This window comes from Trichoderma reesei (assembly GCF_000167675.1).
Source record: "Trichoderma reesei QM6a unplaced genomic scaffold TRIREscaffold_7, whole genome shotgun sequence".
Classification (NCBI taxonomy): domain Eukaryota; kingdom Fungi; phylum Ascomycota; class Sordariomycetes; order Hypocreales; family Hypocreaceae; genus Trichoderma; species Trichoderma reesei.
The window spans coordinates 838,273-866,239 of record NW_006711154.1 but is presented as its reverse complement, the minus strand read 5'-3'; the positions used below and the strand labels follow the sequence as shown (position 1 = coordinate 866,239).

Below are 27,967 nucleotides of genomic sequence, written 5' to 3'. Positions count from 1 at the left end.
AGAGTGCAGCCAGAGGTGAACCCGACTGGAAGCGTGGAAGCTGTAAGGCACCACCTCAGACAATTGGAGCAGACGGAGGCGCTGGAGCCAGGCGTGGGGTAGCGAAAAAACAGCAGCACAGGCCTGGAGCTTTTTAGCGCTGCTCCCGGGCTAGGGCCCCACCGATAGCACGGCACTGCAGCTGGGGGGGGCTGCTGGGGTCGAGGTTGGTAGCAGTAGCAGGAGTAGGTGCAGCTTTAGGTTGAGTAGGTAGGTTGTATCTACCTAATTCAAGGTAAGGCAATAATACTACTCCAAGCACTACCTAGGTAGGTTGGTACTGCTAGTATACCTAGGTAGGATGGATGGATTGAGATTGAATTCAAAGGAGCTGGATCGCGAGGGTTCGGCGGCTCGCGGTGGAGTCTGATGCGGTGGTTGTCCCGTCTGCGTATGTCGATGGATGTCGTCGCTTGTGCGCGGATGAGTTGGATGAGACCGATGTTCCAGGTGCTGCTGTGCTGGTGACAGCTGCCTGTCTGTCCCTGACAGCAAGCAGAAAGGTATGTAGGTACTTGCAAGTGCGTGCTGGCACTCGTATATTCACAAGTACCGTACGTATCCCGGCTGAGATGGTGTCTAATAGTAGTAGTACCTATTATTACACGTCGGGCTGGTCCGGACTGGACGTGGCCATCTTCAGGTTTTGCTCGGTGCAAGTGACGGTGTGCAGAGCAGGCGGTAAGGCAGGGCGAATAGGGCTGACGACGAGACGACAACGGGCGGCGAATGGTCAACGTGTCGCAGCGCAACGTCGGTGAAAGGCCTCGTGCTCTGCTGATGACGATGCTGCTGCGTTTTCGCAACAAGTGACGTGCCTCGTAGGATGTACAGAGGCGACGGACAGCGAGCAAAGATATCGGCAAGTACCGCAAAGTATCGGGGTTGACTCAAGACAGATGTCGGACTTGTCGTGGTCTAGCGCAGTGGCAACGATTTGATATGATACGATCGCTTCTCTGTGCTGGCGCGGGCGAGGATTGGCTTTGACGGCTGGCGCTACACAAGGGAAGGGCATTCACAGCAGACACGGCAGTGTACGGGTAAGGTAGGCAGCGTGAGAGACACTTGGTCTCCTGGCTGAGAGGAGGGAGGAGTGGCGGTTGCTTCGAGATGCGATACAAATTACACAAACAGCGTGGAGCATGATATACTTACTCTCCCACACCGGCGGGCTTACATTAGGATGGCTCATGGCAGCAGCAGCATCATCATAGGTACATACCTTGCGTCCACGGAGGTACTCGTACATGTCTGCCTGAGTGCTACTCGTACGGGGCAAGACATGCGGCGAGGTTGCACACGCGCGCTCGTATGACTGCCATGACAGGCAGAGGCAAATGGCCAAGCATGAGAGAGATGCCTGTCTCGAGAGCCCTCGCGGTGCTACTACAACAATGAACAGCTCGTCTGCTCCCCCTCTTGTCAACAACAACAACAACAACAACGGGAGAGGCCTCGGGTTGGGCCACACTCTCAACCTCACACTCGTCCTCAAGCACCCTCACCCTCACCCTCACCCTCACCCTCAAGCTTTCCCGCTCTGCACAGACACACGCATGCGTCCACACGTACATACATGGCATGCAGCCGTACGGGAAGCGTGGGAGCCAGACTGTGCGCGCGCGCGCAAGTGGGCTCGGCCAAGCACAGGAAAGAAGCGAGCGAGCAGAGAGGGAACGAGGCCAGGGAAGACGACGAGGGTGCCCGCCTGGTGCGTCGCGGTGCGTCGTGGTGCGTCTGAGCCCGCGCGGTTGTCTGGTCGCCTCCCCGTCGCCAGTGGTCGGAGGCTCGATGAGTTGGCAGTGCATTGCATTGGCATCTGCTCAACCCCATCCGGACGCAATCGCATCCACCGGCCAATCCATGTCCACCACGAAACGGCCCCAGGGCTCGCCCAATCTGCGTCGTCCACGCCATGCGGCAGCAGGAGATGGATGCCAGCTCACGCACAAGGGCCCAATCAGGCGCCGCGCCCGACACCACCATGCCGCCATGCATCCCAACGGCTCCCCTTTGCCTCCCAGCAACCTAAGCACCGGCACCAGCAGTAGCACCAAAAAAGCATGTCCCGTTGTCTGGCCCTTGTATACTGTGCCGTAGGCTTGCCGCTCTGTCCAACCGCCTCTCTGCCATTGCCATCGGACGCGTTTCCCTTTTGCCTTGAGCTCCTCTCTTGCTTCCGCTTCCGCCTCTGCTTCTGCTTCTGCTTCTGCTTCTGCGTCTGCGTCTGCGTCTCTTCCTCCTCTTCTCCGTCGTCGTCCGTCCTGCTTCCCCCGTCCTGCTTCATAATCACGATCTGGTGGGCCACCGCTTGTCAGCCAATGGCCAGATGCCGTCTGCAAGCAGTTCGCTTGTTTGGGGGCATCTCTTCCGTCATGCGCCGCGTCGCCTGACATGCAACCGCCGTGAGTGTGTCGCGAACAACACCTTACCCTGCCTTGCCTCTGCCTTAAGCCTGACCTCTGCCATGCCATGCCCTACGGAAGCCCGTCCCAGTCAGCGAGGCGAAGCATTTCGGGCTTGAGTGGTGGGATTTGCGGCGGGCCTCGCCTAACCTCTCGTCGAGGGCATTTCTGCAACCAGATGCTCCACAGCTTCTGCATCTGAGCTTCGACTTTGGGCTGCATATGTGCTTCGTGATATCGTAATCGAATGTCATCTCCCACCATTCATTTGCCGCTTCTGCCCTCCGGGAGTCTAAGAAAGCTTAGATGAAGCACGAGATGATAATATCTTCAAGGCAGCTCCGTACGGCTAGCACAGGGACCTGCGAGGTGGTGAGTAGGTAAGGTACCTTAGCAGATACTCTGGTACATGTAGCTGGTACACGTTGCTTGTAGTACATGGCCCGGAAGGATTGCAGTGGGTGCATGTCGTCCGTACTCCGTACCTTCCCGGCTGTGACTGCTTCCGACTTCTTCAGCAGCTCGCACATCACATGATTCATCACCTGCACCTCAAGCAGCTCTTCTGCAGCTTCCCGGGATCCTTTGCCTGCTGCATCTCCTCCGTGCTGCAACCAGCAACAAATCGAACCAAACCCACGTCTCTCTGCTCATCTTGCCTGACCTTCTTATCGATCCCTCTCGTCCGGCGCTCCTCCAATGACGGCCACTCGATCGTTCGACTGTCCGGCTGCTCAAGCGGTGTAACTAGCGGCTGCCAAAGGCTTCCGAGGCTCTGCTCTGTCTGGCTGGACAGGGCGCTGACCATGTCGCAACGGGGGACGTCGTTGACAACGCACCGCAGGCGAATCTAGCCAGCCTCGGCAACTTCCATTCCCGTTCCAGGCGGCTTCACGGACGAGCTGGAACGGGACGGGGCTTGACCTCAACAACGCTGCTAGTGTACGACGGAGGACGGGAAGAACAAGGCTTCTGCTTCTTCGCGGGACGCCACAAAGCCGATGATGCTATTACCTTGCGCCATTAGACCTCGTACTGGAGCTGGCTGGCGGGATGGCCATGCTGCCATGATGCCTGTTTGCTTCTCTGCGGCTTATTGCATGTATTTGTTCGTACTGCGGAGTGCTTCGTGCTGCTACGGATACCTGTGCATACTACAGCTACTGCCCAACGAGTGGTCCCCTCAACCGGTCTTTCGATGCCCATTCTGGCCGGCCTGCATGAACGGCGCCTTTTCGAGAGCTCTGGCCTGAATATCCCAGATATCCCTTCCGAGCCTTACGACCTGGGGCCCAAACTGCTCCACCAGCACCTGCTCGTCCATGTGATCCTCCCATGCTTTCTTCACCCGTTCTTCATCAGAGCCAAAGGTCATGACCCGCCACATCTGCTTCCAGGAATCCACAGCTTCGCGTGCGAGCGGCGAGGTGCTCTGGATGTTGGTGGCAATCATATAGAAGGAAGACCTCTTGGCATGTGCTCTTGTGGGCTTGAAGAGCTGGATGGTAGAGAACCTGCTAAACGTGTAGATTAGGCGCACGGTGTCGACGGCATCCAGCTTGTGTAAGAGGACCACCATGGTGCCGCCCAGCGAGACGTGTTCGAGCCCAATGGCGAGCTGTGTAGCTGACAGGCGCCGCGCCTCCCACTGCTCCCGATAGGCAGCCCGAACGTGGGTTCTCAAGACCTGCCCGTCGCAGAAGACGAGATGGAAGCGCCGCTCGCCTTGGATGTTGGGCACCAGGTCGAAGCTCTCAGCCTCTGGGTGATCTCGAGGAATATCCGTGAAGCCCATGTCTCCCGCAAACATGGTGACGTCCGCGTATTTGAACGTCACGACCGGGCCCAGCGGCATCATGATCTTATGCCCGCCTTGGGTGGGTGGCAGACTGAACCCCATTGCTTCGGCTCGAGCATTCATGGCCATGGCCGTTTCGAGGAACCCACCCGGAGCTGCGCAGAAGTCTAGGATCTGCGCCCTGCCGGGCCATTTTACGTGCACTCGGAGCGCGCCGGTGGCTCGGTTCATATCGCTGGCAATGCCCTTCATCATCTTATAGAAGAAGTGGACGGTTTTCTCATCTGCGTGGTCCGCTTGCTGTCTCTGTTTCGCGAAGAAGACGTCTCCGGCTTTGTTCTCCCAACCCTAACGTGTGACATGGACAGTGAGCCAGGTTGCAACTACTACATAGTACTTCAAAAATCCCGTATATACAAGTGATGTGATCTCCTGCGATACCCTGGCTGGCAACGACGGGAGTTTCTGGCGGTTGGGAGCAGCACTCGCGCGCGCGCGAGTCAGCAGACATGAGAAGTAGGTAAACGTACCTTTTGCCGCAAGGCATCGAGCACCCGATACTCTGGGGCATTCTGGAGCAGATACGCCTTGAGGACGCGGCCTGGCCGCTCGCTCGCGTCCGCACACACTCGCGTGTCCGTCTCCAGCGCGCTAGGCACGCTCGGTGTGTGTGTGGAGGGTTCTGATGACATTGTTTTGTCGTAGGCCTTGGTCGGCGTGCAGCAGGTCTCCATACGAGTACAGACGAGATCCGTCAAGAAGCATGAGCATGGGGTTCTGAACACATGCAGCTTTTGGGCCTTGGGGTTGATCGTTTAAGAAGAACCAAAGGAGAAGACAAAACAAGCAGGGAAGTGTTCATATCATGGCATTGGGCGGCCTACCATTACGCAAGGTATCAACGGGCGTAATTTTCACTCGGCTTGTTGCGTTTGCAGGTTTGATAGCAGAAGTCAGCCTAACGAGGTAGATTCATTTACTTGTGGCCAACCAGGTGCGAGTATCTACCTTTGGGCAAACGAGCAGAGAAGCAGCATAGACAGGACCAAACACCAATGACTGCTTCGTAAGACGGCCGGTGACAAACGCGCTGGTGGGTTGCTTTCTCTTCTCATTCACTGCTTCGCTGGTGAATCAGCAGCAGGCGTCGCCCTATTCCAGGCATGTAACTCGTACGAAGCATTATGCATGTCTTCCCGATCGTTTAGCCAATGATACGGCATACTGACGTGAGAAGTTGATGAGCTCACGCTGGTGACTCGACCTTGTGTTGGGCGAGGCTGGGCTGTGAAGAGAATGACACCAGAAGAGTCAAGAGAGCCCGTAATATCACGGGAGAGATGGGATGTGAAGAGAAGCCAGTTTTGGTTAATCATGCATGTTGCTCCACATCTACCGTGTCTTGAGGAGGGACTGCGTGAATTAGTAAAAGCAAAGTGTGTGTGTGTGTGTGTGTGTGTGTGTGTGTGTGTGTGTGTGTGTGTGTGTGTGTGTGCAGATGTAAGTGTGGACGGGTTGACTGCATGTTGTTTCGGTGAAGGAGTGGAGGGGAAGATCTGGGGTTTGGGAATAGGTGCTTCAAGTCCTTTTGCTTATGTTTGTGACGAATAGCATGGGAAAGCCGGCCCATCTAATTTCTTTCGTGTGTGTGTGTGCCATCATAATAGTCATTACAGGGCGAGGTGATGTTGACTCTTTGATCCAGGTCTTTGTCTGACTGTCGTGGAGGTGATGCTTCTGCTGGAATCTAGAGTGTGATACAGCCTACCCTTAATATTATTTGTTGTTGGTACTATGGACTCGGCCAGCAAGGGGGTAATGACACACGATCTGGTGGTGCCATGGTTCCTTTTAGATATCATTCCTAGGTACTTATAAGGTAAATATAACACATGAAGCTTCACGCACAGCACAAAGACGTAAAAGACGTAGCAGTAACTTGCCAAGGACGAAGTGATTTATTACACTGAGCCTTTTAAACTCCTTGGGCGACTCGAATCACAATAAGCGAAAATGATATCTAACACTCCCTCCCAAATCGAACATCAAACTCCTTCAAGACGCTCATAATACTCGCTGCCTCCACCTCAATCGGTATCCTGCCCGCCTGCGCCGCCCGCGGGTCACTCGTCGGATGCGCCTTGAGCTTCGGCAGCCAGGACCCAATCTCGTCGGCCGCCTGCTCAAAGTTGCTGTGGCTGGACAGCGTCTGGTACGCGTCGGCGCAGCTAAGGCCGAGGCTGGGCAGGCTGGGCAGCGTAATCTTCTCCTGGCTGGGCTTCGACTTGCAACAGCCGCCGCCGGCACCCTTGCCGCCGCAGCAGCCCCCGCCAGCGCTGGCGCCGCCCTGCTCGCGGTTGAAGCTGGCCACCATCAGCCTGCAGAAGAGGCCCGACTTGGGGTCGGCCTGGCACTGGGCGCAGGTGCCGGGGCCGTTGGGCCCGCAGCTCCCGCGGGCGGCCGTGCTGTCTGCCTGCGGCTGCGGTTGGGAGCGCGCTGGCTTGCGGCGTGGAAGCTTGACTGCGCCGTCAGCCGTCATCTCCATGGCCATGGGCGGCAGTGGCGTGACGACGTCAGAGTCCAGGGGAGGGGGTGTCCTGGTCTGTCTCGTCACTGGAGGTGAGGCATCCGCCGGTGTCATGGCGGGAGTTGCCATGGCGGCGTCGGCACACACGCAATAGGTCCCGTCCTTGCAGAACCCGCAACTGTCTCTGAATGGGAGGGTATCTGCTGATGGGAGCTGCGAGATGATGGAGCTGGGCTGAGGTAGCGGCGGCTGCTGCGTCGTCGTCCGCGAGAATAGGGAAGTGAAGTCTGTTTCGTTGCTGGCCGCTGCCATTGGCCGCTGGCGCTTCTCTTGAGAGGCTCCTCCCGATGGCGACAGAGGGCGCTTCAACTCGGGGCCTTGGCCAGTCATCTTGCCGCTGTCGTCCATGCACTGGCAGGCTGTTCCAAATCCACACTTGCCGCAGCCACTGGCTACGGATGCAAGGACTTCCTCAGCACAGGCACACCGTCCATTTGGTGAGCAGCTACCGCAGGTAAGATGGGATTCGGATGGGTCGTGGGGAGACTGCATGTCGGAGATCTCAGGCGGCGTGACGATCTGAGAGATGGAGAAGTGGCGTGTCGTGTTTTGCTGCTGACCCATTCGACTGTCCGACAGACTGTGCCTTTGCTGAGGTTGGTGCTGTTGTTGTTGATGCTGCCGACCGTAAGGCGGCGGCAGTGAGCCCAGGCTCTCTGACCGAAAGTTGGCTTGTTCATATCTGCGGCTGAGCGTCTCTGCTTGCATCTCAGCGCGAATGCGCTCCTGTCGCTCCCGCTCCAGCATGCTCTCCAGCAGCAGGCATCTGGACCTAAACGACTGTACGTCCAGCTCCAGGTTGCGAATCTGGTCCGTCAACTCCTTCTCCCGCGAGTCCTGTGCCTTCTTATGCTCATCCAGCATCTCCTCAAGCTCGCCAACCCGGGCCGCCCGCCTCTCGCGGAACGCCCTCTGGGCTGCTCGGTTCTGCGCCTTGCGCTTTGTGGGCGGCGTGTCAGTGGCCGGCTTCCTCCCCGGCTTGGGCCGCGGCGGGATCACCCACTCCTTGGATGTCATGGACATCTTTGGCTGCGGCTGCTCCGTCTGCGGGCTCGGGCTGATGACCGCCGTCATGGACATTTTGTTGACGGGCGGCAGTGAGATGCGGACAAACGGGGCCTGTGGCGCGGCCGCCGACTTTGGCTGCGAGGGAAGCGGCGCTCGTTTGGGCGCGGCTGGAGGAGCCTCGGGCGGAGGGTGTTCGGTCTTGACGGCACGATGTGATTTGTCGCTGCCGGCGGATGAGGCTTCAAGGGATCGGGAGAGGTGAGGAGGTGACGTTGGAGAAAGGCTCGCCATGGTGGTGCGAGTCCAGGTGGGTTCGGCTCGGGGGCGATCGCTGATTCGCTGTCGGCGGCAGCTCGGAAGCCCGAGAAGGGAAAACTGGGGCGCTTTATGCACCACAGGTTCACTCGCTCACGGCCTTTGGGTCGCTATTCGCCGTCTGTCGCTGGGGGTTTCCCCGGTGCGATAATGTAGTTGCAGTGGAATAAAGGAAAATTTCCGAAGTGCAGGACAAAGGTAGAATGAAAAATGTCCGAGATGTGGTGACCGAATTTTGTGGACTTGTGCGGCCTGCAAGCAGCGGGATCCGGACTGCTCTTGGGGGGGTTGGTTCGTTGGCTTTACACCGAGCAAACCGGCCAATAAAGGCGAGAGCAGCAGATGGGGATTCAAGGCTGTGCCTTTTGCAGGGCTGCTTTGTATAGATGAGAGATGTTTGAGATGATGAGATGGCGAGATGCAGAAGCAGAGATGGAAGCGGGGGCAGAGGGGATTGCAAAGTCTCTTTTTCGTGACCCGAGCGTACCCGGCCTGCCTCTTATAACGAGGACATGGTCCGATTCCAGGAGACTTGCAGGTGGGCTTGATCGATTGATAAGATTTGATTGATAAAAATTTGACGCGCCATCCAAACTCGGCGCTCCCCACTTGTCTCACGCCAGCCAATCATGCCGCTGCAACCTGTGGGAGCTCCACCACGAGTCATCGTTTTCTCCATCTTGGCAAGCTCTGTGACCGAGAAAAGTGTGGGATTATTGCGTTATTTGCGCGGCTTGTCTGATCCAGCGTTGCCAACTTTGGTCTCGCTTTGGATTCAGGGTTCGGGGCTATCGATAGCAATGGTTGCCTCTACCCAGTGTCAACCTGGGTCTCGACCGTGTCAGTGCTGCATGTGAGGTGCTTGGCAAGTACAGAATACCTCAATACCTAGTCGAGTAACGGTGTCTGTGTCTGCCCTCGTTGTACCAGCAGCACAACAAGGCGAGAAGAAGACTCACGCCCATCGACTTTCGTATTCGGGCTCTGGTCAGCATAAATAGCGACTCTGCAGGAGCTCGCTTGACAGATCTGCGCCCACTCTCTTGCCCTGATGGAGCGATTCGTGAAGATCAATGGCCACCCGTTGGCTTTCGCTTGCCGAGCTCATGGCGGAGCAGCTCGACCTCCGAGCGAGGGAACATCATAAATACTGGATCCGACCGACATCGCTGGTCGCAAGGCAAGGTACTGCAAAAAGAGCTTGGTATGTATTGAGCACATTTGAGTCGCTTTGGGTGTCAATCGTGATAAAGACGTTTCTCTATTGGAGAGCTCATCGTAGGCACCTTGATGAACTGTGACCGTTATATGCATGTAGTGGGGCTATTCAACAATGCGATTCTACGACCCTTGTCATCGTCAATGAGCTCCATTCGCGACATGTCCATTGTCCACCATAGTCCACCATTGCTGAGGACAGCATTGCAGCTGTCGACACGCCTCCTTCAGGCAATTGCTTCATTTACTGACTCTTCAACCTGCTGTCTACCAATTGCTACTCCATTGCCCCCATGGCTGCTCTTCCCCTCTCGCTGCCGTCTCGCCCTGGCCGACAAGGCGGATCAACCTTCAATCTCCCGTCCGACTCTTCAGACACCGAGGACGATGCTCCCCTGCCATTCCCCGAAGCCCTCCCGCGGTCCGACTTCCTCGCACCCGACTTTGAGCCCGCCGAATATCTATCAGCCCTCCCCCATCGTCACCAGACACTAGAGGATCTGCGGTCCGACCTGCGCGAGCGAACGGCGACCATCAGCAACGAGCTTCTGGAGCTCGTCAACTCGAACTATACAGCCTTCTTGTCATTGGGGTCCGAACTGCGAGGGGGTGACGAAAAGGTGGAGGATGTCAAGGTCTCTCTTCTTGGGTTTCGCAGAGCCGTGGAAGAAGTAAAGGAAAAGGTCTCCGAACGCAGAAGAGACGCAGAATCGCTTACGAATGAGCTGCGAGACGTGCGTTCAGAGATTGAGCAGGGAAGGACAATGCTCGAGCTTTCGGAACGGCTATCTACTCTAGAGGAGACCCTGGCGTTGGACAGCCTACCAAAGAAGGAAGCTGCAGAGTGGGAGGACGACAGCGACGACGATGAAGAGCTAGAAGCGGAGGCTGTAGAAGGCTTGATAGGAAGCCCTCCCTCCAAATTGCTGGCTTCGGCTCGCGAGTGTAGTCAACTTGGGGCACTAATCAGCAAGCTGGACGAAACCCACGCATTCGTTGCCAAGCTGAGGGCGCGACTGACCAAATGCCGGAACACGCTTTTACTAGACTTGAGCAACGCCTTGAAAGAAGCGCGTGCTGCGGGAATGGCTGGCCAGAGCCGAGTTCTGGGCTATCTTGGCGTCTACCGAGTTCTCGATGCACAGAGCGATGCTGTCAAGGCTCTTCGAGGCAGGTGATGGCTGATACGTAATGAGACAAACCACATACCTAATGATACCCACAACGAGACCTTGCTATCGAGCGTTCTATTTTATGCAATGTTTTGGATATTGTACACTTTATACATGTCGTTACTGGTTTACATGACACCTGACAACGCCTCGACCGTCACTCCGCTCTCCGGATCATTCAGCCTGCCGTTCAAACTCAGCGCAGGGCCGTTGGTCGTGCTCAAGATGACCTCGTGCACTTCTTTGGAGACCTCTTCAGAAATCTCAGCGCATTCCGACTTGACCTTCTTCAACAGCGCCTGGATGTTGGCCTTGAGCTGGTCGGGCGTGTAGCCAAGCTGTCCAATGGCCATGCGAATGACACCCTGCCTCTCTCGATAGTCCGCAGCGCCCGCCGAGTCGCGAATGGACTTGACCACATCGCTTACAATCGTCTTCATCCTCTTGCTCGGCATGAGGCCCTTGGGACCCAAGATCTTTCCCAAGCCGGCCTTGTTGAGCGCCTTTTCGCTGTTTTCGTGGCAGATCAGACGGTCAAAGTCAATCTTTTCCTGGCGAATAGCCTCGAACAGGGTCTCCTCTCCCACAGCCACGGCGCCGGCGGCGGTGGCAGCAGTCGCGATGTCGCTGCCCTCGGGACATATAACGGCGATTTGCCAGTCGCTCTGTACGGGATGCGGCAGTCGGATGCTGTTCTTGATGACGGGGCCGTTTCGCGCAGTCTTGAGGTTGATGTGGATTTCATACTTGATCGAAGCCGGAGGCTGGCCGACTTCCACGGCTCGGAGAACCCTTATCATCTCGTCAGCAACTCTGAGCATTGGCTTCTTGTCGCAGCTTTCGCAGGTCATACCGCATAGCATCGCATAGTGTAAACTGTGGAAATTCCCTCTTCTCCAGGTTGTGTCGCTTAAAGTCCTTTGGCACAGCCTTCTTCTTCACCTTCTTTGTCCGCACCACTGAGGCTTGTCGAGACTGTATCAGCGCCGGCGCAAGGAATCGGGGTATCAGCGGCGCCGCCGGCCGTATTGAGGGTTGTGAGAGCGTCAGCCTGGCCACGGAGGCCAGACACCGGTCAATTGGTGCCATGTTTGCTGCCGGGTATCGACCTCGAAGATGTGATATCGGGGTTTGCGCCAGAACCTCGACTCGACGCTCGCCAATATTCTGCTGCCCCATGCCTCGGAAATCAGGCTAAAAATTCAGCAGGGCAGTCTTATCGATAACGAAATATATGGCACGACTGGCCCCTCGTCCTGCTTAGAAGCAAAGCCCCGCCATTCCCCCCCCCCACCACCAAAGCGCCGAAAATCGTCGTTCGAGTCACGATAGAGCTTGTCTTGCTTCTTGCGTCTTCATCACAGTTTGTGTCACCACTCAGCCGACAAAATGAAGCACGAGGAGCTCGAAGCCATCTCCGGCAAGCTGGCCGGTGACTTCCGCACCATTGAGCCCTTCCTGAGGGACCTGGACAAGCACCTGACCCTGCGGTCGTACCTCGAGGGCTACGCTCTTGGAGAGCTCGAGACCAAGATCTGGCAGACTCTGCGGGCCAACAAGGTCGCCATTGGCTTCATCCGCAAGAATGGTCTGCCCAACCTGACCCGATGGTTCACCTTCATTGAGCAGTCGCATCCCGAGATCCAGGAGAGCCCCAAGGCCGATGCTGCTGTCAAGGCCACCAAGGGCGGTGCCAACTACAACCTCGCCCTTCAGGACACCGACAAAGGCGTCGTTACTCGATTCCTGCCCGAGCCTTCGTATGATATATACCCATTATGCTTGATGCCGTTAATAAACAACATCGTGCTAACTCTTCTCTAGTGGCTACCTTCACATCGGACACGCCAAGGCTGCCCTGCTCAGCGACTACTTCGGCCATGTCGCCTACAAGGGCCAGATGCGCCTGCGACTCGACGACACCAACCCTGCCAAGGAGAAGGAAGAGTTCCAGGACGCCATCGTTGAGGATCTCGCCCTTATGGGCATCAAGCCCGACAGCTTGACTTACACCTCTGACTACTTTGACTACCTGTACGATATGTGCAAGAAGTTGATCTCCATGGGCCAGGCATATGCCGACGACACCGACCAGGAGACTATGCGCAGCCAGAGAATGGACGGCATTCCTTCCAAGCGCCGTGACCGAACCGTCGAGGAGAACCTGCGAATCTTTGAGGAGATGAAGAAGGCCTCCGAGGAAGGTCTGGCACACTGCATTCGTGCCAAGATCTCTTTCGACAACCCCAACAAGGCCATGCGCGATCCCGTCATCTACCGATGCAACATCGAGAACGTTCACCACCGCACCGGGTCCAAGTGGAAGATGTACCCCATGTACGACTTTGCGTGCCCCGTGGTTGACAGCTACGAGGGAGTCACCCATGCTTTGAGATCCACCGAGTACACCGACCGAAACCCTCAATATCAATGGTTCCTCGACACCCTGCAACTGCGCCAGGTTCATATGTGGGACTTCTCCAGAATCAACTTTGTCAGGACGTTCCTGTCCAAGCGTAAGCTGGCGAAGCTGGTTGACGCTGGATTGGTTTGGGGCTGGGACGACCCCCGCATGCCTACTATCCGCGGCATTCGACGACGAGGAATGACCATTGAAGCCCTGCGTGACTTTATCATCAGGCAGGGTCCCAGCCGCAACGTGGTCAACATGGACTGGACCACATTCTGGGCCAACAACAAGAAGGTCATTGACCCGATCGCTCCCCGATTCACAGCTCTCCTGCGCAAGGACCTGGCCAAGGCTGCCGTCACGGGACCGGAGGCTCCCGCCGCCGTTGCTACCGAGGAACGACCAAAGCACCCGAAGAACGCCAGCGTTGGTACGAAGAAGGTCATCTTCTCGCCTAGCCTTTACATCGACCAGGCCGATGCCAAGAGCTTCAAGGCGGATGAGGAGATCACCTTGATGGGCTGGGGCAATGCCTTTGTTCGGGAAATTTCCACATCGGATGACCCGATCACCAGCTTCAAGCTCGAGCTCAACCTGAAGGGAGACTTCAAGAAGACCGAGAAGAAGATCACCTGGCTGTCTGCCGAGGGCTTCAAGCTGGTCCCCGCTGAGCTGTGGGAGTTTGACTACCTCATTACCAAGGACAAGCTCGAGGAGGAGGACAACTTTGAGGATTATCTGAACCCCAACACGGCCAGCATGGAGGATGCCGTCTGCGAGGCCGGTGTCGGCGAGCTGAAGAAGGACGACATCATCCAGCTCGAGCGAAGAGGATTCTACAGAGTGGACAAGGGTATGAACGACTGGGCCGAGGGCGAGGCTGGATTGAAGGGACCCAGAGTCGTCCTGTTCAGCATCCCCACCGGTAAGACTGGTCCTAAATAGGAGAGCATATAGTGAATGAAAACAAGGCGAAGCCAGCCGGACTGTTTGACCAAGAAACAATCGACAAGGGAATCCAAGTGACCAAGCCACGCAAATCAACCTGCCATGTGCAGCTTGTTACCGACAGGCTGTGCTTGTGGTTTGCCAATCAAAAGGCCAAGGGACCGCGTCAAATCTGCGGCTGAGTGAGCGTTGTCCAATCATTGTGGCATTTGTTGCAGGAGGGGTTCACAGCCGCATGAGACACGGAAATCCTGCCCAGGGTGCCTAATTTTCGATGAATGGGTTTTCTACAGTGCTTCACCTCTTTGTGTTGTATGCACTATCACATGAGTCTCTCATCAAACACAGCCTGCTTTTCACACCGACTGGTCTTTACTCGCTTCATAATCGATTCACCCACCTTGACAATGCATGAGAGGAAACGCCCAGCAACAGCAGCCGAGCAGTCAACTACGAAGCGCATCTGTCTCGACGGCCCATCGGGGAAAGAAGCCGCGGAGGCGACTCCTAAAGCTCACCCTCGCTGCTGCAACTTGACGAACGATGCTTTTGCCGTGGGCTGGATATGCGCATTGGAGGTGGAGTTGGCTGCATCCGTAGCTATGCTTGATGAGGAGTTTTCGACCTTGTCTCATGTTCTGGGTGATCCCAATACCTACACCCTGGGGCGAATGGGAGCGCATGATGTTGTAATGGCATGCCTCCCGGCGGGATCAACAGGAACGAATGCCGCGGCGACGGCAGCGACCAACATGATGCGCAGTTTTCCGAGCATCTCCTTTGCTTTGATGGTGGGCATAGGAGGGGGAGCTCCGGGAATGCCCAACGATGATCCGCGAGAGGATATTCGGCTTGGGGACGTGGTGGTTAGCTGCCCGACTGTTGACTCTGGTAAGGGATGATCAATCTTCGGTGCTCTGGGTTCGTGATTAACTTTGTAGGTGGTGTCTTACAATATGACTTTGGTAAAACCATGAGCCAGGGCAGATTTGTCCAAACAGGCTCTCTAAATAAAGCCTCGGTGGCATTGAGGACCAGCGTATCAACACTGCGAGCACGCCATCGGAGGGAAGAAAGTCAGATCCCGACACATACAAGTACCATGCTACGGTTCAATGGAAGGATGCGTGGGCTTTTTGACCACCCTGGTTCGGAGCACGACCAGCTATTCCGAGCCGACTATGAACATGTTGAAGGCGAATCAACATGCGAACGCTGCGATAGGGGAGCTCTTCTGGCTCGACAGCCTCGTCAGGACAGAGACCCTGTCATCCATTATGGACTCATTGGCTCAGCAAATCAAGTCATGAGGCACGCCTTGACCCGAGACAGGCTCCGGAAAGAAAAGGGCATACTTTGCTTTGAGATGGAGGCGGCAGGTCTTATGGATAACCTCCCCTGCCTTGTGATCCGGGGCATTTGCGATTATGCCGACTCACACAAGAACAAGAAGTGGCAACCCTATGCGGCGGTAACAGCTGCTGCTTACGCCAAGGAGATCCTGTCGGTTATTCCTGCTGCTGAAGTGGTTGTGCCAGCCGCCCTTGAACCTCCTGCTGCATATGTAAGTGTAAGTTGAGAAGAGGGGAGACCCCAGCGCTGATTCATATCTGTGCACAGAACATGTTGCGGTCTGCAGTTGATCAAATGGAATTAGGACAACTGCTTCAGCTTCTGCCGGCGCTTGAGCAAGATCAACAGTTGTCTGAAATACCTAAGCTTGAGCCAGACGACCCTTCATTTGCCTGGGTGTTCAGAAACGTGGACTACCAATCTTGGAGAACCACTGATGGCCCCCCAGTCCTCTCCCTCTCGGGCTCTCCAAATCTCGAAGTATCTCGGGCCTCATCATGCCTCATTGAGGAAGAAAAGAAGTCCGATCGCCTTGTGTTATACTTCCTATGTTCAAACATCATCAAAAGCGATCATGTTACGAGCCAATCGATTGGACATAAAGACGCCGGCCTGTCAGCTGCCCTCATTTTCACGTTCTTCAAGCAAATCGCGGATTTGTTGCCGATTTCTAAGAGAGCACTCATCACCCGCAAGTTTATGAATGAGCTGCTACAGAAAACAGTTCAGGACAAAGTTATTGTAAGCCAGGTGGGGGATTTTTGCCGAAAGGGATCCTTCAAAGGCTTGCGAGAACTTCTGAACAACATGGCGACGAATGACCTCCTGGACTCTTTCAGAGCGACTCTGAATGACGCAGAGCAACCGCCTTCCCTAATTGTCCTTGACGGACTGGATACGACAGCCCAATCTGATTTAATTCTTCGTCACGTCAGTGTGATTCTGAATCATCTTCAGCGACAGAACCACAACATCAAGGTGTTACTTACAGGCCAAACACCATTCAAACTTTCGGAATACTTCCCACGGATCCTACAGATTGAGCACGATAAAGAGCGGAAAGGTTCGCTTGCAATCTGACCTGAATCTTGTTCTGAACCCAACTGACGGTCTTGGATGCAGAGTGTTTGGCCAGCCTCCACTTCGAGAACACACGTTATGGAAAGATCTCAACAGAGCATGAGGGCTCCTTTGACTGGATCTGGACACACAGCGAGTATGAGAGTTGGTCACTTTCAGGAACCTCACGGCTTCTCTACATCCAGGGGAAACCCGGCAGTGGCAAAAGTACTCTTACCAAGTACTTTGACCGCAACCTTCAAATGAGGGAGCCGGCCGCCAAGGGAGCTATCGTGGCAAAGTTCTTTTATAGCTTTCGAGATGGCGAGCTTCAAAGATGTCACTTCAATATGCTTTCCTCCCTCCTCCACGACATCGTGCATCAGGACGAGGCCTTTTTCTACCACCAATGCCAAGTTGAGTATCGCCTCCAGAGGCGAGGCGGCCGTGACATAGTTTGGGAGTACGAGTCGTTGAAGAAAGTTTTAAGATCATTACAGAGCTACCTGACATCCAACAAGTTCTACCTTGTGATTGATGCGGTGGACGAATCCGAAGAAGGAGACAGACGAAACATTTTGAACCTATTTGACGACATGTGCTCCAAAATGAAGTACAGTGTTGTCAAGATCTTTATTGCAAGTCGACCGGTGGCACAGCTAGAAACTCGCCAACACAAATGTCTCAACTTCATCAAACTACAAGATGAGACATCTTCGGACATCTTCAGGTTTGCCAATTCATTGCTTGAAGGCCTTGAGCTGACAGATCTCCTTGCGCAAATGATCAGTTACATACTTTGTAATGCCCACGGCGTGTTCCTCTGGGTCAAGCTGGTCGGAGAAGAGCTGATAAGGTTCCATGAGGACGGATTCTCTGAACAGGAAATCTTCGAACTACTGAAGCAGATTCCTACAGAACTGGAGGACGTCTACGCCCGAATGCTCGACAAAATGCGAGCAAACAAGCCGTGTCTGTCGCATGGCCTGAAAATGCTCCGGTTTGTGCTTTTTGCGAGACGACCTCTTACGGTAGACGAACTGCTCCATTGTTTGGGCGTTCCTAATGACCCTGAGCCCGATGCGGCACTGGACCTCTCTGATAGGTCCTTGGAAAGACGTGTCCCGACATCTGAGAGATTGATCATCTCCTGTGGGGGTAACTTTCTGGAGATTAAGCAGCAAGACGGTATGAACCAATCTCTTTCACTCGCGAAGATGATGATTGATGGTTTACAGGGAAAAGGACAGTTCAAGTCATACACCAGACAGTCCGCGAGTTTTTTCTCGACGCTACTGGGGTTGCAGCGAGATCCCACTTCCACATTGAAAAGGCGCATGCAAGTCTCTGCTTGGCTTTAGCATGCATCCGGTACCTTATGATCTGTGCAGCCAGCGCGTCCGAAAGAACTTTCTCGGATACACCAAGCGGAATCCTAGAGTTTGTGGAATACGAAGCGCAGTACCTGGACCAGAGGCCGCTGGCATGTTATGCTCTCTGCCATATGCGACATCACATCGATGACTGTTGGGATTATGCCCTGGGAAGAGCTGAAATGCAACACGTCCATCCCCTATTGAAGGAACATCGGCTCGATGATGCCGTTGCGTTCATGACGAATGGCCAGGCTTCTTCACGGCCTGCACAAGAACATCTGGAACACAGGCATGGTGAGATCTTACTAGCCGCTGCCCGGGGAGGCTTTGCCGTCACGGTTGGCACCTTACTATCGGCCGGAGTAAACCCAGACTATTTGGACGACTCTGGACGCACACCTCTTTCGTGGGCTTCTCAGAACGGACACGAGGCCATCGTGAAGCAGTTATTGACGCATGCCAATACCCACCAGGATGATCGTTTAGGACGCCGTGCTGCCAGTATGAGGCGCATAACTGCTGCAAGACGACAACATTTCAGGAGCCGTACAGCTTCCAAAATGTCAGCCAAATCTCGCCGTAAGCTATTATCTCGGAACGATATTGTGACGCCGTCACTATGGAGCCGTACCGATGTCGACCGCCAGGACTATTCTGGCAGTACGGCGCTCTCGTGGGCTGCCGGGATGGGACACGAGGCTATAGTGAGGTTGCTACTGACGAACGGTGCCAAACTTGACTCGCCGAATATCGGTACCGCGCCGCGTCCGTGGGCTACTACCAGTGGTGCATTCTGGTCTCTGAGGACTTTCCTGCTCACCAAGGTGCCAATCTGTCACAGATGCGATGCAAGATTGGTGCCCCCTTGGCTGCGCGATCACGAAATAGTGTATGATGAACCAGAGCATGTATGCATGGGAGAAGACGACTGGAAGAAGCTGCATTGGGTTGTTTTGGACGATCGGGGCGCTGTTGCTGACCGACTTGGGATACACTGGCGAGGCTAGCATATGCTTTCGGTTACAGATCGGAGGACGATGGCTTCATGAAATAGTGACGCCTTGCTCAACAAAGGGATATTGTCAATCACGAAAAGTGAGTACCGGTACACAACCCCTTTACATAATATAAATCGAACGGACCCAGCCCTATTCAGAACGTTTTCTCCCGTAACTTCGATGTGCCGATTATATTACGTATGCATATACATTTTGCTCTGATAATCAGGTGGATATGTTCAATATGGGTGAAGAGACGTTACTGCAAAACCTTTTGACTTTGGATGTGTTGCGTTGGGAGACAGGTGAGCATGTCACGCAACTTCTTCAGCACTACGGCCTGCTTGCTATTGGGCGCAGTCCTCTTGTCCTGAGCGTTGCCAACGCTGACGGAGATGAAGCATCCGGCGTGCGTGATGACGGTCAGCTCGGTAGGCAGGCGATTGCCGCCACAGTGGCCGACGTCCGGGGGCGAGATGATGCCGGGGTTGATGCGGCTGAGAACCCACTTGAAGCTGGAGAGGTCGGTGCAGCTGCCCTCGACTTTGGGAAAGTTGACGTTGAGGAAGACGTCTGGCGGGAGGTAAGGGGTTCCGGATGAGAGGATCTTGTTGGTCAGTTGGGTGGCGAGTTGGCCGTAGAGGATGCTACGAAGAGGCGTTGGGTCGATGTCGAAGGGGACTCGACCGACAGATGCGGCGGAGAAGGCGATGGAGGGGATGCCGGCGCGGGCGGCGAATGTCGCGGCGTTGACGGTTCCTGAGAAGGGGAGCTGGACGAAGACGTTTGTGCCGACGTTGATTCCGGAGACGGCGAGTTCTGGAGATGAGCCGTTCCATAATTGGGGGCCAAAGGTGGTGATGCCGTATTTCATGGAGGTGACGGGGAAGGAATTGACCCAGTTGAGGTCGGGGCGAGAGGCGTTGTGGCCTGTTAAGCTGCCGTTGCCGATGCAGGAGTTGTAGTGGCAGGCTTCAGTTCGCGGAGTTGGTGGTGCATCACTTGAACCTGGCGTTTATCACTTGTCAATGACCTATATATATGGCGGTGTGTGTGTGAGAGAGAGAGGGAGATGAGGGACAAGGGGGGGATTACCGGTTCCTGACTGGTCTTCTGCTGGAGCGGAAAGGACGACGTCGTGGCCGGCGGCGATTAACGCGTCGTTGAATGAGCGGATGTATGATTCGGCCCAGCCGTCGTCATTTGATTGGACTATGCGTGCACATTGAGCGGCGAGTGCTGAGATGATGATGATGGAGAGAGATGCTGAGCGTCTCATTGTGAGTGGAAGGAAGTGAGAGAGACGCGACGATGATGGAAGGGTGACGCGTTATCAGGCATGAGAAGGTGAAATCAGAGGTGAAATGATGAGAGTATGAGTAAGAGACGCGTTGGCGGTGGAAAGGGGCTGGAGATGTCGAGGGATGCAAGGTGAGTCTGTCTTTCTGAAGATGACTGAGGTTGGAGGTTGGTGGGCCGTGTGGGCTGGGTGTAAGCACATGGCTGGTCTCAACGGAAATAACTGCAACCAAACAGGATGGACGGTTCACAGCATTGATTGCATCAGTCAAATTATTGTAGCAAAATGAGCGGAAAAGAGAAGCCAATATTATGAGAAGCTGGAGATTTTGAGGACATCTTCTCTCTCTATATTCTTCAGACTCGACATTCGGGGTTTTCTAGTGACTTGTTTTGGGAGCAGAGTGAGTCCTGTCTCGGGTATGAGAAGCTGCAGAGCTTTGAAAAGTTTCCAAATTTATCATGCATGTATGAATACACACGGAAAGCGAAGCATAGATCCATGGTTACTCAGGTAACAGTAAAGTACCGTGACCTAGGCGGAGATGCATGTGTTTGTACCAGAGCAATTGAGCCATCGCAACTCGATGATGATGAACCCGGCAAGAACGATACTCACCTTCGGCTTCTGGGATTCTCTATAAATGTAGCAGCTTGTTCATAACAGACCCCAGTTGTATGAGAGCTACCATGTGTAATAAAAGAGCATGTAGACATTTGACTCGAACGAGGTGAAACGCACCTCACCAATCACTTATGTATGTTTGTGCGACATCGATGATCTTGAAACATCATGAGGCAATCAGAGCTTCACCTGCAGGTGGTCTGACCCAGGGGCATCTGAGCATCCCAGCTAGTAATGGTGCTCATCTGTGAGCTGGTGGACAGATCTGGGCGAGCGTCGTGACACTGATACCGGTAGCCACCGGATTCCCTACTACACTGACATACTTATCTGAGGTGCAGCCACTCTTCTAGAAAGAGCAACGAACGGGCAAGAGTCAACTATAGAAGCGGTGGAACATGGCAATGCTACGGCAGCTTCGGTTGGATGATAAAGTGTACAGCCTCCGCAACAGAGGACTTAACTGCCGTCACAACAGTTTGGGCCGGACAATCGATGCGTTACCTGAGTCTTTTATGTTGACTTTTTACGACTTGCAGAAATCAAGACTCCTCTCTCTGTGTCTACAAGGGTCTCAATTACTCTCTTGTATAGCGAGAATGAATCCGTAGTATGGTTGCCAGTTGCAGAAACCCAGTCCAGAGGTGACAACCCTTCGAACCGAGTTTGCTCTCAGCCATATCAGATGGGCTAAGCGAGGTCTCCCTTCTCGGCATGGTTTGTTGTTTGGAGGCTTGACTTAGACTACCTAGGTACCTACACAACTAAGACGATCTGGCTTGAACCTTGTTGAGCCTTGTATTTATGCTTCGCGGCTTCTGCCCGTAGCGATCTCGCCTCCGCTGCTGACTCGAAGGGTTGCGTATGACTGTTATCTGAACCGCCATTGTTGACCCTACCAAGTTGGATAGGTAGGTACGTTGAATTGCACCTCTACCTATGCAGTCCATAAGGCTGGTGCCTTGTCCTTGCGGTATAAAGAGGGAGCCGGTTGTTCCCTTCTATCTCTTGCATTTCTCTTTCCTTCTCAGCCCGGCTCGTAAACTCTGCTCAGTGCCTCAGAGGGGAAGAGCAAACACAAACAGCACTGCCCTGAACACCTATAAAAACTCCCTCCATCTAGTCCATTTCCGAGGACTCAAACCGAGAAAGATCAGACCAGGCTACCGCTACACGGTACGGTCTCTACGAACGCAAATCCGGACTCTCTACGCACGCACGCGGCACCGGCGGCAGCGATGGAGGACACGGATGCGAGAGACTCCTCTGAGGGACAGCCGGCCGCCTATCCCCCGACTGCCCGAACGGCTCCCCGGGATGTCTTGCTGGAGCGAATAAGCCGAGTCCGCACCATCATGAGAGGACTCGAGTGTCATCTGGGAGAGCTGTACGCAGAGAGCAACTACGAATCCGAGGAACACAAAGACGAAGGCCTGCAGTACAAGTACCTTCAGGCGATGCTTGGCATCGATCTGGCGAGAACCCGGCAGGAGGAGATCCTGCTGGAGCGCCAGCTCATCCTACGGGAACTGGCTGCCGGACTGACGTCGCAGAAGAACATGGAGTCGGTTCTGGCTTCGCAGATTTGGCGCTTTGCCCTGGCTGGGGGCGATCTCTGGCGCAACTTGCAGCAAAGGCTTCAAACTGAGGATCCGTCTCTGGATAGGCAATCCGGTGAAACGATAGGCATCAGGAAGAAGATGGTGGCGCTGTATACGGAGAACGAGGGCCAGGAGAGTCGAAAGCGACCATTTTTCTGGGAATTGGAAGTGCTCGAGTACTATTCTGCCGACCCGCGGTGTTACGGGAGAGGCAAAGACCAGGGCTGGTGTCACATTACCGGGACGTGGTATCCAAAGCCTCCGAAGCCAACGGAGATTGTCCCCTTTGGCATGGATGCGAACAAGCTGGCGGAGCTTGTCTTTAGGTCCGGCATCACGTCGGTACAGTCGCCTGCCAACACATTGCTGCTGCGGCCGGGCTTCCACCGCTGGCTGAAGGAGTACAGGTTTGTCATTGTACCGGCCAGCCGTTGCTTCGATGGCACGATTACGCGATGGAGACTGGACGTCATATGCCCCGACGAGAATGACCCCCGATCCATGACCCAGGACAGCATGGGGTGGGAGTACGGCAAGGATATAGACGGCAGGGAGCTTTCGTTCTTGGGCGAGAACCGGCCTGACGCAAAGTTCCTCTACTTTCACTTCCTCATTGCCCTCATCCGCATCAAGGACCTGAGACGCGAGAACTGGTCCCGTGTTTGGGCCCGGTACTATCAAGAGCAACCATTTCCGGCGCCCAGCAACTACATGAGGAAGTCTGTCATTCGGGCGTTGGCCACGTATTTCTCAGTTGCGGACATGAGTATACTCGAGAGCTTGGTCTACCGTTACGGATTCGAAACCTACCATGTTCAGGATGAGTTGGCGAAGAAGGAAATTGCGCGACGCGTACATTTGCTTGTTCTAGAAGACTCTGGCAATTCCGCGGACACTGATATCGATGAAGGCGTTTAGAACAGCAATTAGCGGTAAATGGACACGGTTGGGTTTCAAGAGGATGCTTTCTAGCGAAGAGGTTTTGCCCTGAATATCAGATAGATTGAAGCGAATAATACAGACATTAGTGCCTTGAAGAAAATTGCCCGTGTCTTTCAGATGAAACCGAGAACATCCCGCTTTCTACTCTCAACAACAACCCAGCCATGGTTGTCTGCTCGTTGGCCGTCCGCGTCCTTCCTGCCATCATCACCCCCTGGTTTGTATTTCTTGAGGTTCTCAATAGCCCAGATCATCTCCTTTGTCAGCGGCGGTGGGATCCTTCCTTGGCCAGTCAGGGTCCCCAGCCCAGACAGCTTGAGGAAGCCTTGCAGCCATTCGCGCGTTTCGCCATCGTCCCATGAAATGTCGTGGAACTTGCGATGCTCTCTTCGTGTAAGCTCTTCTCTTGCGTCTGCCCAGGCTTGCTGCTCTGATACCGGAGGTAGAGGGACTGGGTTGCGGTTTGCAAATAGGCGGGCGAGAGCAATGGCTTGATACTCGAAGCTTCGGAATGTCAAGACGCGGGGCAAGCCCACGATTCCGAGGTTTGAGTACTCTTGGAAGAATGTGTGCCAATAGCTTTTCACCAGCTGTCCTTTTCTGTCGTCCCAGAGAGGCTGGCCGTTCTTCTTTGCGTTCCAAAACGGATAGGATGGCTTGTAACCAGTGCAGTAGATGACTGTGTCGATGTCGTCCAGGTATGTGCCGTCTTCAAAGAGGATCCTGCCGTTGTTGGGGAGATATTCTGATATCACGGGCTTCCATTCGATGCCTGCTGGGGGCGAGTCTCCCTCCCACCAGATTTTGGATCTCCTTGATTGGTAGACGGGGAGCTGGGCTGTTGAAACGAGCTCACGGCTGAGATCTGTTCCGGATGCTGAGTTGCCGATGATGAGCACTCGATTGTTCTTGTAGATGCTGGGCGATCTATATGTTTTGGAGTGGATTATGCGGCCGGGATACTTTTGGATGTATTCCTCCAGGCCCTTGACTTGGGGTATCTGGGCGCGAGTAAGCACAGTCTTTGTGGACTGTAGGCCGAAATGTGTGACAAACTTACAGTCGGCACAGAGTAGTGGCCATTTGCCAGGATCAGGGCATCAAATGTCTCCTCCCACCAGATGTCGACGTTACGAAGGGCATCGTGTTTCCGGAGGGTCAGCTTCCACTGTGTTGAGCCGTCATTGGAAGGGTGGTTGAGCTTGGAAACATCTTCGACAGTCGTGTTGAGAACTAGGAAGGAATCCGTCTTGTGCAGTGCAAAGTAGTTTTCAATGTATTGGCGAGGGATGTGGTGAGGTGCAAATGGGCCATATGGGAAGCGAATGTCTGAGAATGACATGGCAATCTCCGGCACATTTGTACTTGTGTTTTTGTCAGTATATAACAAGAACAATGGCTGAGTCCGTCGCATGTGAAACTCACGTTAGTGAGCTGTAGATTGGTGTTTTGGAGAATCTCTCTTGCTCGTTGGGCTGAGTAATTGCAGGGAGATGCTGGGGGATCTCGAGAGGAGGATCGGTCTCGGCCGGCAAGGCCCCAGGTCTGACGAGGATATTGGGCTGAACCGCTGCATCGTATATCCTGAGATTGGGTTACGGATGATGAGCTTCCAGACTTCCCATGTGCTTCATATGACGATATGAATGACTTCAAGCCCGTCTTACCATGTTCCCCCTGCAGACTCTCGTCTCTCGAAGACTCGGATATAGTCAAACACTTCCTCGGCTTTCAGCGCCGCCGCCGTTACCGCTCCTACATACGTGTGCCCGCATTAGTAATTCAGCCTTCTGACACCGTCATGCTTCATGCTTATGTCCGCTGTTGATCGATTGATTGATTGATTTATTACCTGCAGCTCCCGCGCCAATGACCGCCACCGACTTGATTTTATTTCCTCCGCCCATATTGGCTGAAATACACCAGATAGTATGGAGCTGTTTATCTTTGTTGAAGAGAGCTGCAATGAGGGGTTTGTGAAGATTCAGAGAAGGGGGAGGATTATCACGTCTTTGAGAAGCCGTGTGATTATCACGTGCGATTTGGATGTCGTGATCGACTTGGGTGATGGCACGATGCAGGTCATGGACTGTAATGTCAGCTTTTTGTTGTATTGGCTGATAGATACATGTAGCTGCATGAAACGCCTTATCGCGGAGTTGCTATTTGCATAGAAGATTGGCGGGTTGATGTATGTCGCCACGTTTGTTTTATCAGTGCTTTCACGCGTATCATGCCAATCGGGAAGACGAAAAGTTCATTGCTGCTTATCAGACACTTGATGGATTTTGCTTCAGAGGTACAAGAAATTATATTCCACCCTTTTTGCTGATGTCTAATAGCGAGCCACAATATGATCGCAACTTACTCTAGTGGCTTGTTGCAATTTGCCTCTATATGTTGTCTGAATACTGGGCTTACATAGGTATGTTGAAGCAATTAAGGCTGTAAATACTGCCTTCCATGCCCCAAGTTGCGACCTGCTTCTGGGAACTTGTACATGGAGCAACGCACTGAGACTCTACAACAGCCCATCTCGAGTACCAGCGACAAACGAGTAGGATCTTATCGTTCTTGGCCCCGATGACCTGCCCCAAGCAGGGTATAGGGCAAGCTCATCAATGGAACCCTCGTCTAACATCCGCTTACCAAGCTTGATAGAAATCCGAATTTCAGAAACACTGCATCGGTATATGCTAGGATGTTGAAGGTGATGGACAGACGTGGCTGTCTCGTGCATGTCGTGGAACGCGAGCGACGATATTATCTCATCGGACTTTGATATGGTTGATAACACCAATATTGAAGTCATAACACATTTGTAACAACTTGAATTATTTGTTTGATATATCACGTGTGACAGCTCCTAACTGGAGTCTGCCTTCCAATGGTATTTAGCAGCCGGATGGTCCGCTGGTGGCCGCGCCAGCCCCTTCTTCCCGTACAGGTTCTCCCGGTATGTTCCTCCATCAACGGCATATCCATCCCAGAATAGCCCCCGTTGCCTCAGCACCGGAAGAAGCAGTTCAATCACGTCCTGGAACGTCTGCGGCATCAGAGCATACGCAATGTTGAACCCGTCAACGTCGGCTTCTCTGACCCACCGCTCCATCTCATCAGCCACCTTCTCCGGCGTTCCAATTACAGTGGCTCCAAGGCCACCGACTTGGATGTGCTTTGCCACAGCGCGCTTCGTCCATTTGGGGACTGACGGCGATGCCTTGGACCAGGCTTCCACAGCGGAGCGAATGGCGTTGGATTCTACGTGGCGAAGCTCTTGGTCGTCGTCGTACTGGGCGAGATCAATACCTGTCCAGCCTCCAAACAGCGCCAAAGCACCATCTTCAGAGCCATATTGGATGTAATCCTGATACTTTGCCTCAGCTTCTTCCTGGGTCTTTCCAATGATGGGGCAGAGCATGGCCAAGAACTTGATGGTGCTGGGGTCTCGGCCGTACTCGTCACGGGCCGCGGCTCGAATCTCGGCAATGTTTTTGGCTATGACGGAGGGACTGTGACCAGCTACAAAGATTGCTTCTGCGTTCTTGGCCGAGAATGCTTTGCCGGCTTTGGATGTCCCGGCTTGCATGATGACAGGGGTGCGCTGGGGAGATGGTTGGCAGATATGGGGTCCCGGGACGGTGTAGTATTTGCCTTTGTGGTTGATGGGCCTGACTAGGGAGGGGTCTGTGAAGATGCCCCTTTCGGCGTCGAGCTTTACAGCATCATCTCTCCATGATCCTTGCCTGTAGGCTTAATCAGTCATTCTGAAGCAGCCATCCGACGTCCAGTATCTGAATGGATGCTTGTACTTACCAAAGCTTGTAGATGGCATCGACGTATTCATCCGCAATGGCATACCGCTCATCATGAGGGGGCTGCTCTGTGAGGCCAAGGTTCCTCGCAGCGGAGTCGAGATAGCCGGTCACAATGTTCCAGCCAACTCTACCACCGGACAGATGGTCGACTGTGCTAAGACGACGGGCAAGGTGGTAGGGCTGCTCATAGGTAGTGGCAATGGTGACACCGAAGCCAATGTTCTTGGTGGCTGCGGCCATTGCCGGAACGAGAACCAGCGGCTCGTTCACAGGTATCTGTGCTCCTGAGATGATGGCCGGATCTGGGTTCTGAGGTCCTTTGTAAACATCATAAGGGCCCTGGTGAACGAACGTGTTAGCCCAGGCTTCTCAAGGTCTACATCAGTCGTCTTACCAGCACATCAGCAATGAATATGCCATGGAAGTGAGCCCGCTCTAGCAACTGAGCCAGCTCCACCCAGTGCTGGATGTTGTTGAAGTTGGCCGAACGGTCCTGCGGGTGCCTCCAGAGGCCCGGGGACTGATGACCGCTGCAGGACTCGACGAAGGCATTGAGAATAAGCTTCTTCTTGGGGACACCATCTGTCGAACTATCGGTAGATGCCATCTTGGGTGACTGAGCTGCGATTGATATGGTATTCCGCAAGATGCTTGGAGAGCTGCTGACGAAGAGGGCGGGAACCAAGCACGCGGGGCGGTGACTTGCATATGATAACGCTCGTGTAACGCTGCAGCAACCAAAGTCACAGTTGCTTTATATGCTGTGGCATATACTCATCATTGGACGAGGTAGCATCTGCGCACTTTATCCATGAGACGACGTCAAGTGCAGCTCGGATTGCGCAATATCAACAGTGACATTCCCAGGGTGATGAGAATGTCTCTCTATTCACACTAAGAGACGACGAACCGAAGCTCATCACAATCAGCTCACTCAGTTGCATCTGGGAATAAGCATGTGAGATGAATTTGACATCTCCGATCCCGCAGTCT

The 27,967-nt window shown here is 54.2% G+C and overlaps 10 protein-coding genes across 10 annotated transcripts; 4 read left to right on the top strand and 6 right to left on the bottom strand.

The window, feature by feature from the left end:
- Nucleotides 1-3,630: 3,630 nt before the first annotated feature.
- On the bottom strand, nt 3,631-4,937 carry TRIREDRAFT_60493 (Hypothetical protein; the record flags this gene model as incomplete). The annotated part of the gene is made up of 2 exons (XM_006964485.1): nt 3,631-4,593; nt 4,776-4,937. 2 exons carry the CDS (start codon nt 4,935-4,937, stop codon nt 3,631-3,633), a joined length of 1,125 nt encoding a protein of 374 aa, XP_006964547.1.
- Nucleotides 4,938-6,196: 1,259 nt separating this feature from the next.
- Nucleotides 6,197-8,131, bottom strand: TRIREDRAFT_77191 (basic leucine zipper transcription factor domain-containing protein; the record flags this gene model as incomplete). Its single annotated transcript, XM_006964484.1, has 1 exon — nt 6,197-8,131. The coding sequence occupies one exon, from the start codon at nt 8,129-8,131 to the stop codon at nt 6,266-6,268; it is 1,866 nt and encodes a 621-aa protein (XP_006964546.1). The 3' UTR covers nt 6,197-6,265.
- Nucleotides 8,132-9,666: 1,535 nt separating this feature from the next.
- TRIREDRAFT_60345 (uncharacterized protein) lies at nt 9,667-10,551 on the top strand (the record flags this gene model as incomplete). The annotated part of the gene is made up of 1 exon (XM_006964664.1): nt 9,667-10,551. The coding sequence occupies one exon, from the start codon at nt 9,667-9,669 to the stop codon at nt 10,549-10,551; it is 885 nt and encodes a 294-aa protein (XP_006964726.1).
- A 122-nt stretch (nt 10,552-10,673) lies between these two features.
- Nucleotides 10,674-11,634, bottom strand: TRIREDRAFT_77188 (uncharacterized protein; the record flags this gene model as incomplete). The annotated part of the gene is made up of 2 exons (XM_006964483.1): nt 10,674-11,337; nt 11,399-11,634. The coding sequence occupies 2 exons, from the start codon at nt 11,632-11,634 to the stop codon at nt 10,674-10,676; spliced, it is 900 nt and encodes a 299-aa protein (XP_006964545.1).
- A 248-nt stretch (nt 11,635-11,882) lies between these two features.
- Nucleotides 11,883-13,951, top strand: TRIREDRAFT_121420 (uncharacterized protein). The gene is made up of 2 exons (XM_006964663.1): nt 11,883-12,305; nt 12,370-13,951. Exons 1-2 carry the CDS (start codon nt 11,935-11,937, stop codon nt 13,898-13,900), a joined length of 1,902 nt encoding a protein of 633 aa, XP_006964725.1. The 5' UTR covers nt 11,883-11,934; the 3' UTR covers nt 13,901-13,951.
- Nucleotides 13,952-14,436: 485 nt separating this feature from the next.
- On the top strand, nt 14,437-15,422 carry TRIREDRAFT_30068 (uncharacterized protein; the record flags this gene model as incomplete). The annotated part of the gene is made up of 2 exons (XM_006964349.1): nt 14,437-14,794; nt 14,845-15,422. Coding segments are annotated over 2 exons (936 nt in total), but the record flags the coding sequence as incomplete, so codon positions are not given.
- A 3,526-nt stretch (nt 15,423-18,948) lies between these two features.
- Nucleotides 18,949-19,968, bottom strand: TRIREDRAFT_60456 (uncharacterized protein; the record flags this gene model as incomplete). The annotated part of the gene is made up of 2 exons (XM_006964482.1): nt 18,949-19,697; nt 19,785-19,968. 2 exons carry the CDS (start codon nt 19,966-19,968, stop codon nt 18,949-18,951), a joined length of 933 nt encoding a protein of 310 aa, XP_006964544.1.
- A 1,883-nt stretch (nt 19,969-21,851) lies between these two features.
- Nucleotides 21,852-23,132, top strand: TRIREDRAFT_106499 (uncharacterized protein; the record flags this gene model as incomplete). Its single annotated transcript, XM_006964662.1, has 1 exon — nt 21,852-23,132. One exon carries the CDS (start codon nt 21,852-21,854, stop codon nt 23,130-23,132), a length of 1,281 nt encoding a protein of 426 aa, XP_006964724.1.
- Nucleotides 23,133-23,269: 137 nt separating this feature from the next.
- Nucleotides 23,270-25,063, bottom strand: TRIREDRAFT_22110 (uncharacterized protein; the record flags this gene model as incomplete). Its single annotated transcript, XM_006964336.1, has 5 exons — nt 23,270-24,157; nt 24,217-24,520; nt 24,582-24,740; nt 24,824-24,911; nt 25,009-25,063. 5 exons carry the CDS (start codon nt 25,061-25,063, stop codon nt 23,270-23,272), a joined length of 1,494 nt encoding a protein of 497 aa, XP_006964398.1.
- A 959-nt stretch (nt 25,064-26,022) lies between these two features.
- TRIREDRAFT_59876 (uncharacterized protein) lies at nt 26,023-27,581 on the bottom strand (the record flags this gene model as incomplete). The annotated part of the gene is made up of 3 exons (XM_006964481.1): nt 26,023-26,902; nt 26,973-27,313; nt 27,369-27,581. 3 exons carry the CDS (start codon nt 27,579-27,581, stop codon nt 26,023-26,025), a joined length of 1,434 nt encoding a protein of 477 aa, XP_006964543.1.
- Between the last annotated feature and the right edge of the window lie 386 nt (nt 27,582-27,967).